This window comes from Arctopsyche grandis, chromosome 6 (genome assembly GCF_051622035.1).
Source record: "Arctopsyche grandis isolate Sample6627 chromosome 6, ASM5162203v2, whole genome shotgun sequence".
NCBI classification, from domain to species: Eukaryota; Metazoa; Arthropoda; class Insecta; order Trichoptera; family Hydropsychidae; genus Arctopsyche; species Arctopsyche grandis.
In genome coordinates this window covers 22893742-22906014 of record NC_135360.1, presented here as the reverse complement: position 1 = coordinate 22906014, position 12273 = coordinate 22893742, and the positions used below count along the sequence as shown (strand labels likewise).

Sequence of the window (12273 nt, the reverse complement as noted above, 5' to 3'; positions counted from 1 at the left end):
CTCTTCTTCTTGAGCGATTACCTAGTACATGCAATTTTACTTTATCTGTGTTTTTTTTATATGCACTTGAATAATCATAGTGGTAAAAAATAATTGACAGTGAATGTTTCTCATACCTGAAACATTACTTTTAGGCAATTTACCTTTTCATTATGTTCATTTAAGGTCGAAAAGTTCATCATACTAAAGATAACTATCATCCTAACGAGAACTCGAGTGCCAAATATTCCGCATTCACGATTTTCATTGCATAAATTGTCCTTTGGGCGATCGGAATGTGCGTAATAATCCAATTAACTATTACCATAGGCCATGGCTGGCAGCAGTAAAATTAGCTGATTGCCGCAATCAACCATTGTTCTTACACATGTGAATTGGTATGTGGTTATAAGAAATCAGATTGAGTTTTCTTCTTTATTTTATAAATTAAGTTGTGCTGATGTTTACTACTATGGTTTTAAATATAACGTATCGCTATATCTTTTTTTTCTACTTAAAAGGAAAATTATTTTTTACGCAATAAAATAATAAGATAGTTTAATTAATGGACATTTTTAATAGAAACATCTGAAACATTTGAAATTTCAGATAAAGAGTATTTTACATATCTACTTATAGAAAATATATATATTAAACATACATACACAAATGCGATTCATACATACAATGAGTGTGAAAATGGAAGACAATATAAATTAATACAATACATATTATGTGTGAAGGAAATCAACGATAGCATTGATCTACTTCAATACTTTATGTGGATACATGCATACATACATACATTTTTAATTTATTTGGTTTATCTTGTATGCAATAAAAAATAACATTTATAAAACAGTAAAGCATAAAAATATATTTCAAATCACAGAAAAACATGGTTATGAAATATTGATTTATTTATTAAAATTATGATGATTATTAATATCAATAAATTATGAAAATGTAAACATGTTGTTACATGAAAAGTTCAATATAATATATTCTTAAGAAAAATAATTTAGGTACTAATTTAGTTGACAGTATTATATGACAAAATGAAACTGCACTGCAGTGATTTTTCTGTCAATTGAAATCCTCACTCATTTGAAAATGATGTGATGATAATTTCTGATATAACATATGTACTGACTTCTTATATGGAATTAATTTGAAACACTTTCGTCTGAGCTGGCTCCACTAATGTTATCTTTAATATCAAACGACATGTGCATCTTGACAACATCTCGCTTGCGAGTAGTTTTGTATGTTAATGAATTATTCCTAGGCTTGCGACGACTCAAGTGACGTTCAACCCATTTCAACATCGTCAGGACCGAATCTGTCGATGGAAGTCTTCTTTCAGCCGATGTTTTGATGATATGGGATGAAACCACACGGAACGTTGCGGCCATACCTTTTAGTGCCTATATAAAAATTTAGTTTGCATAAAATATACCATATTTTAATAAAATATTGTTTTTTAAATATATATATATATATATATATATATATATATATATATATATATATATATATATATATATATACATATATATATATATATATATATATATATATATATATATATATATATATATATATATATATATATATATATATATATATATATATATATATATATATATATATATATATATATATATATATATATATATATATATATATTTTACCTGCATGGCATCTTCGTCAGTAGCATCATCACCAGCATATATAATTTTGATTCTTTCACTCCAATCTACACCAAATGCAGTTCTTAATATATATATTGACGCTCGACCTAATAGTACACATTTAATTTAGTATTAGTGATATGTTAGAAGAAATAAAATATATGCATGTAAATATTTTTTGAATAAAAGTACCTTTATTCCATTGAACTGGGGGTTTAGCTTCAATTGCACAATGTGCAGTGGCAGCTCGGAAACCAGCGTTTTGAATTAAGGTTTGAGCTTGTTCAACTAATGCATTTCTTAAATGTAATGGCGTTTCTCTATAGTGGAACGTTAATAAAGCACCTTTATTTTCTACCCAAGCACCATCTCTACACACCTGTTGTAATAAATCATATAATTAATATTTGGGATAAAAATAAAAATAAAAAATGTGTATGCAAAGTTATCTTCACCTGTTCTTGCAGCGCTTTTAATAGTTCACTAACTTTATCTTCAAACTCTACTGGCATAGGATGTACAAATTTACTACCATCTGGATGTAGAATTTCTAGTCCGTGATTACCGGCGTATGTGATACCTTCAATTCCAACCTTGAAATGATCAAAAAGTAATTGAATTTATCATTTAACTAAGTTGAAAACATGTTTTTAATGTAAATGTCTTATTTTATATACGCACCATATTTTTAACATTATCAACGTTTCGACCAGAAATAATCGCTATGTAAACATCGGATAAATTAGATAGTCTTTGAAGCGTGTGCTTTGTTTCGTGGGGCAAAGTTGCAAGGTCTGGATGAGGAGCGATTGGTGCTAATGTACCATCATAATCCAAAAGTAGTGCAAGCTTGTGTGTATGACCTATGTATCTAAAATGATAAACATAGTTAGATATCATACAAATATTAAAAAAAAACGTATGGAATTATAACTGCTGCTTTTAGATATACAAACATTATAATCAAACTTAAATCTTACTTTGAGAGATAATCATCGAAGTCGTCTATTGTTACTGGTTGCATTGTTGTTGCTCCAATATCATCGCGATCTTCTTCAAGAGCGTCCATAACCTTTAGGAAACTTTTCATCCAATGATTGACGTCGTGATCTCGTTCCCGTCGCCTCAGATGATTCATACGAAGTATTCTTTCATCTTCAGGCATAGTTAAAGCTCTGTGAATAACTTCAGCTGCAACATCTATTTCATATGGATTGCAAATGAGAGCTTCGTGCATGGTTTCACCAGCTCCAGCAAACGGTGAGACGATCAAAACACCTGGAGATGGGTTTATTTGACAAGCTACAAATTCTTTGGCTACTAAATTCATTCCATCTCTCAATGGAGTAACTAATGCTACGCTCGCATCTCTATAAAACGAAGCTAATTGATCCTGACTAACACAGCCATAAATATATCTGTAAAATTAAATACATACACACTTCATTACAATGACAATCGTTACGATGATATTAAAACATCGTTCATTATTTCTTACCTAATGGGTGACCAACTTGGAGTGGTGAATCTACCATTTATTCTACCAACAAGCTGGTCCATTTCTTCCTTTAATTCTTGATATTCTTTTACATCGGTTCTAGAAGGTACTGATACTTGTAATAATGTAACTTCACCTATGTGTTCAGGATGTTTTTCTAATAAGACTTCAAATGATTTTAATCTATTTACTAATCCTTTAGTATAATCTAATCTATCTACACCTAAGATAATTTTTTGATTGCTTGGCAACAGGGGCTTAGCTTTTGTAGCTAACTCTACAAATCGATCAAAGGGTACTCCGATAGGAAGCGGTCGAACTCGTACAGTTCGCCCTCCAAGTTCTACCAAAAGGTTTTTCCTATCGACTCTGCAACCAAGATTCCTTTGACAGCAGTCTATGAAATTTAAACAATAGTCTTGAATATGGAATCCCACCATGTCACAGCCTGAAAATTAAATATTAGTTTATAAAAAAAGAACAATAGTGAAATACATAATACTTTTAAGTAGTGTATGCTCACCCAATATTCCTTGCAATACTTCATCAGACCATGGAAGTAATCTAAATATATCCCAGGGTGGAAATGGAATATGTAAGAAGAAGCCCAGTTTACATGCCATTCCATTTTCTTCAGCACCCTATTGAGTAATAAATAATAAGCATATGAAACTCACTGAAACTGAAGTAACAAATTTCTGAATGAAAAAAAGTTACCTGTCTTATCCAATTGGCCGCTAACATGAGATGATAATCATGTATCCATACCATGGGTGTGACATCATCTTTCTTTTCAGCGATCACCATTTTTAGTGCTTTAAGCGTTTTGTCAGCAAAAGTTTGATTCATTTGAACATAAGCTTTCCAATTGTCAGATATGAATGTAGATCTATCTGGCATGGAATGGAAGAGGGGCCAAAACGTTTCGTTACAACAACCATTGTAGTACTTATCAAATATTTTTTTCTCCGAGTTCACTACGACTACCTAAAATCACACCGATCAATGGAATCTTTTAAGCAACGTAGTCATATAAAGTGTTTTCATATATATATGTATGTATAATATATTAATTTTAGTTAGATAAAGTATGTATATTTGAATCAATACCTTGCTTGAAAGAAGTCCAGCAGTAGGAGTTTGATCATCAGGATCAGATTCAGGTATTTTCTCATCGGGATTATCCAAATGTATACCTGGCCATCCTACCCATATTCCTTTTCCATTTATGACAATGGGAGCTACGGCCGTTACTAATCCACCAGCGCTAAAATAATAAATGTGAATTACAGTATATTATAATTTTTATTTATTCTTACAAATCAAGAATGATATTATTTACATAACAATTTTCACTTGAACATTATTTGTAATTTTCCATAGCAGTAAAATAATAATTATTAAACACAATATGACTTGTTAGTGTGTTTACGTTGTTGTGATTTATGTGCAATATGCCCTTGAAGATATTCTTAAAGTGTATTCACTTATCATACATACATTCATACTTGCAAACAGAGCATAATAATGTAAAAAAAAAGATTTAATATTACTTTTGTAACACATTAAGTCAATAATCTTTATATTAAAAATTCTACTCATACAATTGATTTTGAATTACAGTGATGCAAAATTTACATCAAAAATATTCATAATATAATGAATATCAATATTATGTTATTGGAGACATTTTGCTAACGTTGATAAGAGAGCATGAGGTCAGTACTCTCTTTAGTCGTAATGAATATTGTTTTAAGATGTTGACGAATTTGTGCTAATTAATAAATAATTTTATTTCAGTTTGGACCATTGTGGCATTACAGCAATTCCTAATGCGCCACAATGATCGAAAATATAAAAGAGAAAAGAAAAAAATCTTTATAGAGACAAAAATACTATTAAATAAATAATAAAAAAAACAATAGAACTATAATAATAGTAGATAAAGTAAAAATATCAAATAAACAGAATAGTCTTGCATCTACACTCAGCACAAATATATAAGAACCAACTGTAATTGTAATTTGTTTTGAATGCTTATGTATAAAATTGTATTTTGTAAGGTATGTACATATGTCTATATATCCAATGGCATATTATTACATATTGTAAAATATTTAGAGGTAGTATAAATTATTATTTAAAATGAAAAAGGTCATAAAACATAACAAATACTGCAAATAATATTAATTGCAGCCGATTTTGATATCACCATTGTTATAACATTACAATTGAGATTATTTTCCTATCTCTCCACTTGAGTGGAATACTTTGGCTATGTATTTTATTAAAAGTATGACATTTTTTATGATTATTTTGTCAAATATATGTAACTAATTGTAAATCGAATAATCTTGTCAAAATAATTTGTTTACTGAAAAGGGATGCTGTTGTTCATACTATTGTACTATCTTTAGTAGCAGTTCAATACGGGTCATTATTCCTTTTTTTTTAATAAAATCGCGATTAATTATTGTTTATTTCATAGCAATGTGTTTTAGCGTGAAATAAAATTCATTTTGATGCAAGGAAAACAAGTATGCGCAGCATGTAACATAATTCCAATCACAATATTCTCAACTGATGAACAATTTAATTTGAATATTCAAATAAATAATTAAATCGATATTTTATTTATGTAATTTTTTCCCAGAAGATAAAAAAATAAATAGTTACATTTTTTATTTATTTTTCAAAACGTGACCTACACGAAGGGCATTGAAAAATACTATTTACTAACAATACGATAATGCTTTATCAGTTTATTATTGAAATTGATATTTTTACTCATTTAGTTTCAGATAAGGTTGCTTTCTAGACAGAAAAATTTGATTCCAAGTTTTTCTAATAGAAATGTAGCTTCAATTAGATATGTTTATATTAGATAATTATAGCTTCAAAGCTATCATTATCGAAATATATAGCATATGAAACAAAGCGATTCTCATTTCACATGATAATGGAGATGTCAAATATACATGTATATTTTTTAAACTATGTACATACATATGTATAACGAAATTAGTAAAGATAACCGAGAAGGAGAGAATTAGGATAGTAAAGATAACCGAATTATATATAATATAACGTTTTGCATGAAAAAAATCATTGTATATTTCAGCCCGTTAATTGTATGTTATATATGTAAGTACATACATACATACATTGAATTCAAATATCAATTTGTTTTAGTGTTTATTTAAATATTTAATTGTGTGAAAGTACAATATATTGATCAAGTTCTCTGATTAAAATCAAATTATGTAAAATAATATATAATACTAATGGCCTTTGTGCACTCGTTAAAATATCACAATTCAGATCAACGGAATAAGTTAAATTTTTTGAAAAAAAAAATTCGGTTTTTGTTGGCCACTCATGTGAACGAAGTAATATGATGCATTTCTTTCCACGATATACGATTTCAAGAGGAGAAAGAGAGACGGAGCATGGTGCTAACTGCTAACTTTTTTGAATAAAAGCAATATATCAGTAATGAATGGGTCTACCTCACGGGCCCGAATGTGAAACGCCCGAAAACGCAAATATCGGAAGGCAAAGATCGAAAATCGAAAGATCTTAAGTCGAAAGATAAAAAAAAGGATGCATGGTAAACGGTACATTACGGTAGCAGGATACAACAGGAACAAGAGGAACAGGCTTTTCCTCCCGTATTAATATAAGCGCGCAGAATACGGGAGGAAAAGCCTGTTCCTCTTGTTCCTGTTGTATCCTGCTCGCGCAAATTAAGTAAGTATGTACCGTTGACCATTCACCCTTTTTTATTTTTCGATTTTCGATCTTTGCCTTCCGATATTTGCGTTTGCATTCATTACTGATATATTGCTTTTATTCAAAAAAGTTTTTCCTCTATAATCATACTCTTTAATTTCCAGCTGCAATCTTGCGGATTATTAAATGATAATACATATGTACATAAGTTTGAATTTACATTAAAACTCATGACGATATAATTGAAAAATACACAATACTATTAATAGTTCCTTTGGTGCTAAGTATACATAAAGGTAATTTAAGTGCTAAAAGGCATATCACACATGTATAATGGCTGTGTTCGGTGAACGCATTATAATTGAAATCTAATATATGTATAATAAAGAAAGAGACTCTGTATATATGGATGTTTGTTTGGTTTGTGACGATAAATTTAATAAAAAAACAAACAAATGAATATTCAAATAAATTTAAATAAATTGTTTAAGCAGTTTATATTACAAATACCGAGCGAAGCCGGGTAAAACCACTAGTTTGATATATTTTTTCAGATATTGTATGTAACGTTACATAATTTGACATAATCTTTCACCTGGTAAAGTTCAGTTGGTCACATATTATTATGATAGATAGACATACCTAGCACTTCTTTCGAGTTCGCCGGTCTTCTCATTTCTTTTGAGCACAAATGGAAGTCTGTTGGAGACTACAATCATGCTTCCCTTGCAGTTTGCTTTGGAGTCGCCCATCTTCGTCGTCGACATCCTCAATCCTCCCTAACGAACCCTCTACGAACACCACCTCACGAGAACATGCGAAACACACGCGAACCGTGCGGATAGATGCGAATTGTTTGCGAAAAGGGTTTTCCGATGCAGGAGGCGCGGAAGAAGACGATCAGCTCGAGACTGGGCGCCGAACAACACTGGACGATCCAACTATCGCTCGTTCGCTTATATGTTGCAGAATGATCGGAGGCGCGTCATCGCAAATCGAGGATGCAAAGTGCGAGCTGGGTCACCGAGACTCACGCAGAAAGCTATCTTGGGTCACTTGCACTTCGGCTGTGAATCGATGGATACTTCTAGATGCAATTAGGCTACGGATCATTTGATTGGAAGAGGGTGGTGAAACGGTCGACATTCTAGCGGACAGCGACAACACTGATTACCTGTCATAGAAATAGGCAAAACATCAAATTATTGTATGCAACAATAATATTACTCAATATATGTACAGCGACTAGTATAACAAAGGTTGGTTGCGATGAAAGTGTGACCGAGACCTTATAAAAACAGTCTGCGACTTAAGAGGGCTGTACACCCGAAACCTTAATTTTGTTGCCGTTCCTTTCTTCGATATATATATTGAGTGTATGTATATATTGAGTGAATGCGACAGTATATATCAATATATATATATATTGAGTGAATGCGACAGTTGCGCTTCGACCAGATAAAACGTATTTTAAATTGACAAAATTGAGGTTTCGTATTCTCCTATTTTCTCTTCCGAAACTGGACCAATTAAAAAAAAAAAAATCATCATCGGTATGAGAAAGATATTTTCTGTGCAACTATGCGCGTATTTTATTTTAAATCGACCGTTAAATAAGCACGCTGGACACTTTTCGTGGGTGTAAAAAATATGCTTTTTTATTGATGTTTGGCGGCTCCTAGCTCCTATAAAAAATAACTAATTAAAAAAATAAAACGATAGATGCAACCCAATGGTGGATATCCATAGCATATTAAAAAATAATTTCTCTAGTGCCATAATTGAGGAAGGGAGAAGTCTAATACGTTTGTATGGACAAAGCGCTGGTGTCGAGCCCTCTTAAGCTGTGTTAAGTAGTGAGCGGACCGGAAGCGTGCCGTTCATTGTTAATTGTTCGCGGTGCTCTCTTAAAGGTTCGCCTAACCTTTTTTTTTGCATTCTAGCTTTGTAAGTAGACCCAAAACGCCCTGATTATTGGAAAAAGCACGCTCCCTATTCGCCCTTTAGTTGTGAGGTATTGTACCAAATTTGGTAACCCTATATTAAAACTATAAGGGCGAAAAAACAGCACGGAATGTGGCACGTCGACTAGTTCTCCTACATTTCTTCAAATATGGGATACACCGTTATCGATCACTGTCAAGCAAGGATAAATGCAAAGGTACGATTTTACCGAAATCACTCCAGGGAGTCATTTTGGGGCGGGGCGTGCTGGGAGTTCCATGAATATGTGCAAGGCACGGCCCATTTTTTTCGCATGTTCAAAAGTATCTAAAAAAAACCACGTGTCACGCGCATCGCTGTGTGTTTTCGACTTAATTTCATAGCAAACAAAACACACTCGCCTGGATATTTTTGTTTGAGGATTTTCGCTTTGAGATACTACCTGTACCAAATTTGATGGTTTTGATTTGAAATTTGTGGATTTGTATAGCAAAAAAACATGCAAAATATATATGTACTAGTGTTGTACCCGATGAAATATCATCGCATGGGTTTTGTCATATTAAGTCATTAAAAAAAAAATTAAAAGAAATGTGTTGATTCGCACGCGATAGAATTTTTTTCAAATACCTTTTAAATATACATATTTAATTTAATATTTATACTTAATTGTTTAATATGGAAAAAAATGGTAAAAACTACCTACTTATGTACCTACATATGTATAAACAATATAAAAAATAATTCATTAAATAAATTTTCAATAGATGGCACTAAATGCTTAAAGACTTACCACCGTCTACTAGCCTACAGGAAACATTGGTGCAAACAGTATATATAATTTTTTTTTATTATTTTGTTATTATATTCGTACGTTTTGTTGGCAGTGTTTTGGCTGTGACGTATGTACATATGTATGTCGAATCGAAACGACTATTATAAATGTAGTACGGCGAGCGTTATCTTCCACAGACACACAGAATAAATATATTATACATACACACATATATATGTATGAGTATATGATAATTTTTTGATATGCAAAATGTATACAATTTGCAATTTTGAGGATGGAATTACACATTTTTATTGCAAATTCAGTAAAATTCATCAAATCATATTGAAATAATAAATTCTAACATTTATAAGGCCCCTGAATTACTTTTGATTGTAGTTTTTTTGAAAAAAAATTCTGATGTTTTTATATCTCCTTTTGTTTTATTGTATATTTGATAATTTTTGCAATATGAGTTTTTATTTATGCTATAAAAGAGAAAATATAATGTTTTATGAATAATAATAAACAGGATTTACAAAGATATCAGAGAAGGGAAGTATGTATGTACTAGGGTTTCTGATTTCCCGGAATTTTTCAATTCCCGGGACACGGGACGGAGTCCGGGATCGTTCCCGGGATTCCCGGGATCCCGGGACACAGGTAAAATAACTTTTCTTTTTAAATTTAATATATTTTTTATTAATAAAAAATATTTATTTATTTATAAAACAGTACATAATATACATATGTATCTATTGACTCGAAAAAATTCAATTATAAAAGTAAACTTATTTAAAGTAGCTTCTTAAGAATACTAAAATATTTTAATGAGAATCCGAAAGTCTAATTCTAGATTTAGTACAAAAATTTCCAGCAATGGAAAAAACTGTTTCAGTTTCGGTCGAAGTTGGTTTTATTGTTAAAAGGGACGAAAACAATTTTTTTAAATTATCGGTTTTTCTCCTGTCAGCACGTAAATTTTAATTTGTTCTTTAAAGTCGAGGTTATTTTTATTTACGTTATTTTGTATATTCGTCTTTGATAACTCCTTATTTAATTCTCCATTCATCGTTAAATGCACAACTGAATCATCTTCATCCGAATCTAAAAAAGTTTCTTCCATTGTGGAATCGTCAATACAAGAATAATATACTCGCTGCATAATAGTTTCACCGTAGGATATATATTCGCTTTTATTACAACATTTAAAGAATGTTTTATTCGGTATAAAATCAGAATTATTTAAAATTTGTGTTCAGTTTCAGGCTTCTTCGTTCTTCCATTTTTTTGAGAATATTTTACAATTCTTTGTGTATTTGATTTATTATTTCCCTTCGTGTAGTCGTAAAAATGTTGTATGTTTTCAATATTTTTTTAAATCCAATTCCCGGGATTCGAGATAAAAATTCCCGGGACACGGGACAACAAAAATTCCGTAAATTCCCGGGAATGTCTGTCCCGGGTAGACCCGGGTCAGAAACCCTAGTATGTACATACATACATATATGTTTGTACTTATCTTTTATTTATAATCGTTCATAAGATTTGAGCCGTCTTCATTCTTGACGAGAATCTCTTTTTATGTACATAAGTCCAATTTGTTTTTCATACTCAATCTTCGTCTGAGATAAAAAGATTTCATTTAATTCGGACTAAAAGATTTCGAAAAAATCTTTTAGTCTTGTAATGTATCAAAATACATAGTAAGCTTCAGGTGTCAAAATTATCTGTTTTAGATGATATTTTTAATGTCTTCTGGACGCCAAATTCCAAGGGGACAATCACTGCAGAGTAACAATGGATTTTTCATTTAAAAATGTCGATCTCAATGTGTAATATGGTCATTAAATACGGCGCTGGAATTCCCAGAGAGATTCCAATAACTAATTTATTTACAGCTTTGTAGAAAATGTAACGACTATTCTAGCAATTCAGTTATAATATATACCAAATTTAATTGTCTCTAAATCATTTTCCATATTGGCTGTTACTTACATACACATATATGTCATATCTAATTTCTGTTACGTGTCATTTGCCATGTGAGCTCTTTCTAGGGATTGACGTTTTTGCATATGTTGCTGAAAACAAATCGTAAATATTGACGTGATAGCATGTCCGACCGTAAATGTTTGTAAATACACCAGTTGTTCTCGATAAAAGAAAATAAAAATATAGGATGTCACCGAACTCCATATGTCGTGTCCTTGCTTATATCAAATTCCAAAACACACTTGAACCAATTTTGGCATCATTGAGATCAACAACTCTTAATCTATGTATGTAGCTTAGAGTCAAATTTCATGGAACCACTTTCTTCATACGATGCTACTAAATAATATGGAACATTTCCTGTTTATTATTATCAATTTATATAGCAAATATGAACAACATTTCATTATATTAGAGTTATAACCTTTATATTATTTTAACCTTCAACTATCATTACCTTCGAATGTAATATTATATTATATTATCGATAGCTTCAATGAAAAAAGAATTTTATATGAAAATAATAGAATTTATTACTTGAAAACATTTTAATCTTAAATATAGTTAAATCTTTATTTAATTTGGGTTAGTTGAGATAAATTTCAATGAAAGTTCAATGAATTGAATTGAACTGGGAATAATTCGGTGTCAATTTA

At 30.8% G+C, this 12273-nt stretch overlaps 1 protein-coding gene across 1 annotated transcript; it reads right to left on the bottom strand.

The window, feature by feature from the left end:
- Window positions 1-533: 533 nt before the first annotated feature.
- Tps1 (Trehalose-6-phosphate synthase 1) lies at window positions 534-7875 on the bottom strand. The gene is made up of 11 exons (XM_077433093.1): window positions 7546-7875; window positions 4282-4438; window positions 3889-4158; window positions 3695-3812; window positions 3172-3619; window positions 2654-3091; window positions 2355-2544; window positions 2129-2266; window positions 1866-2052; window positions 1674-1780; window positions 534-1406 (listed from the first exon to the last, which is right to left on the bottom strand). Exons 1-11 carry the CDS (start codon window positions 7668-7670, stop codon window positions 1146-1148), a joined length of 2439 nt encoding a protein of 812 aa, XP_077289219.1. The 5' UTR covers window positions 7671-7875; the 3' UTR covers window positions 534-1145.
- Between the last annotated feature and the right edge of the window lie 4398 nt (window positions 7876-12273).

Coding starts and splice junctions, on each gene's coding strand:
- Tps1 (XM_077433093.1), bottom strand. CDS start 7,670: ATGTCGACGACGAAGATGGGCGACTCCAAAGCAAACTGCAAGGGAAGC. Junction 2,545..2,653: donor TTCGATGATTATCTCTCAAA/GTAAGATTTAAG, acceptor TTATCATTTTAG/ATACATAGGTCATACACACA. Junction 2,267..2,354: donor TTGATAATGTTAAAAATATG/GTGCGTATATAA, acceptor GATCATTTCAAG/GTTGGAATTGAAGGTATCAC.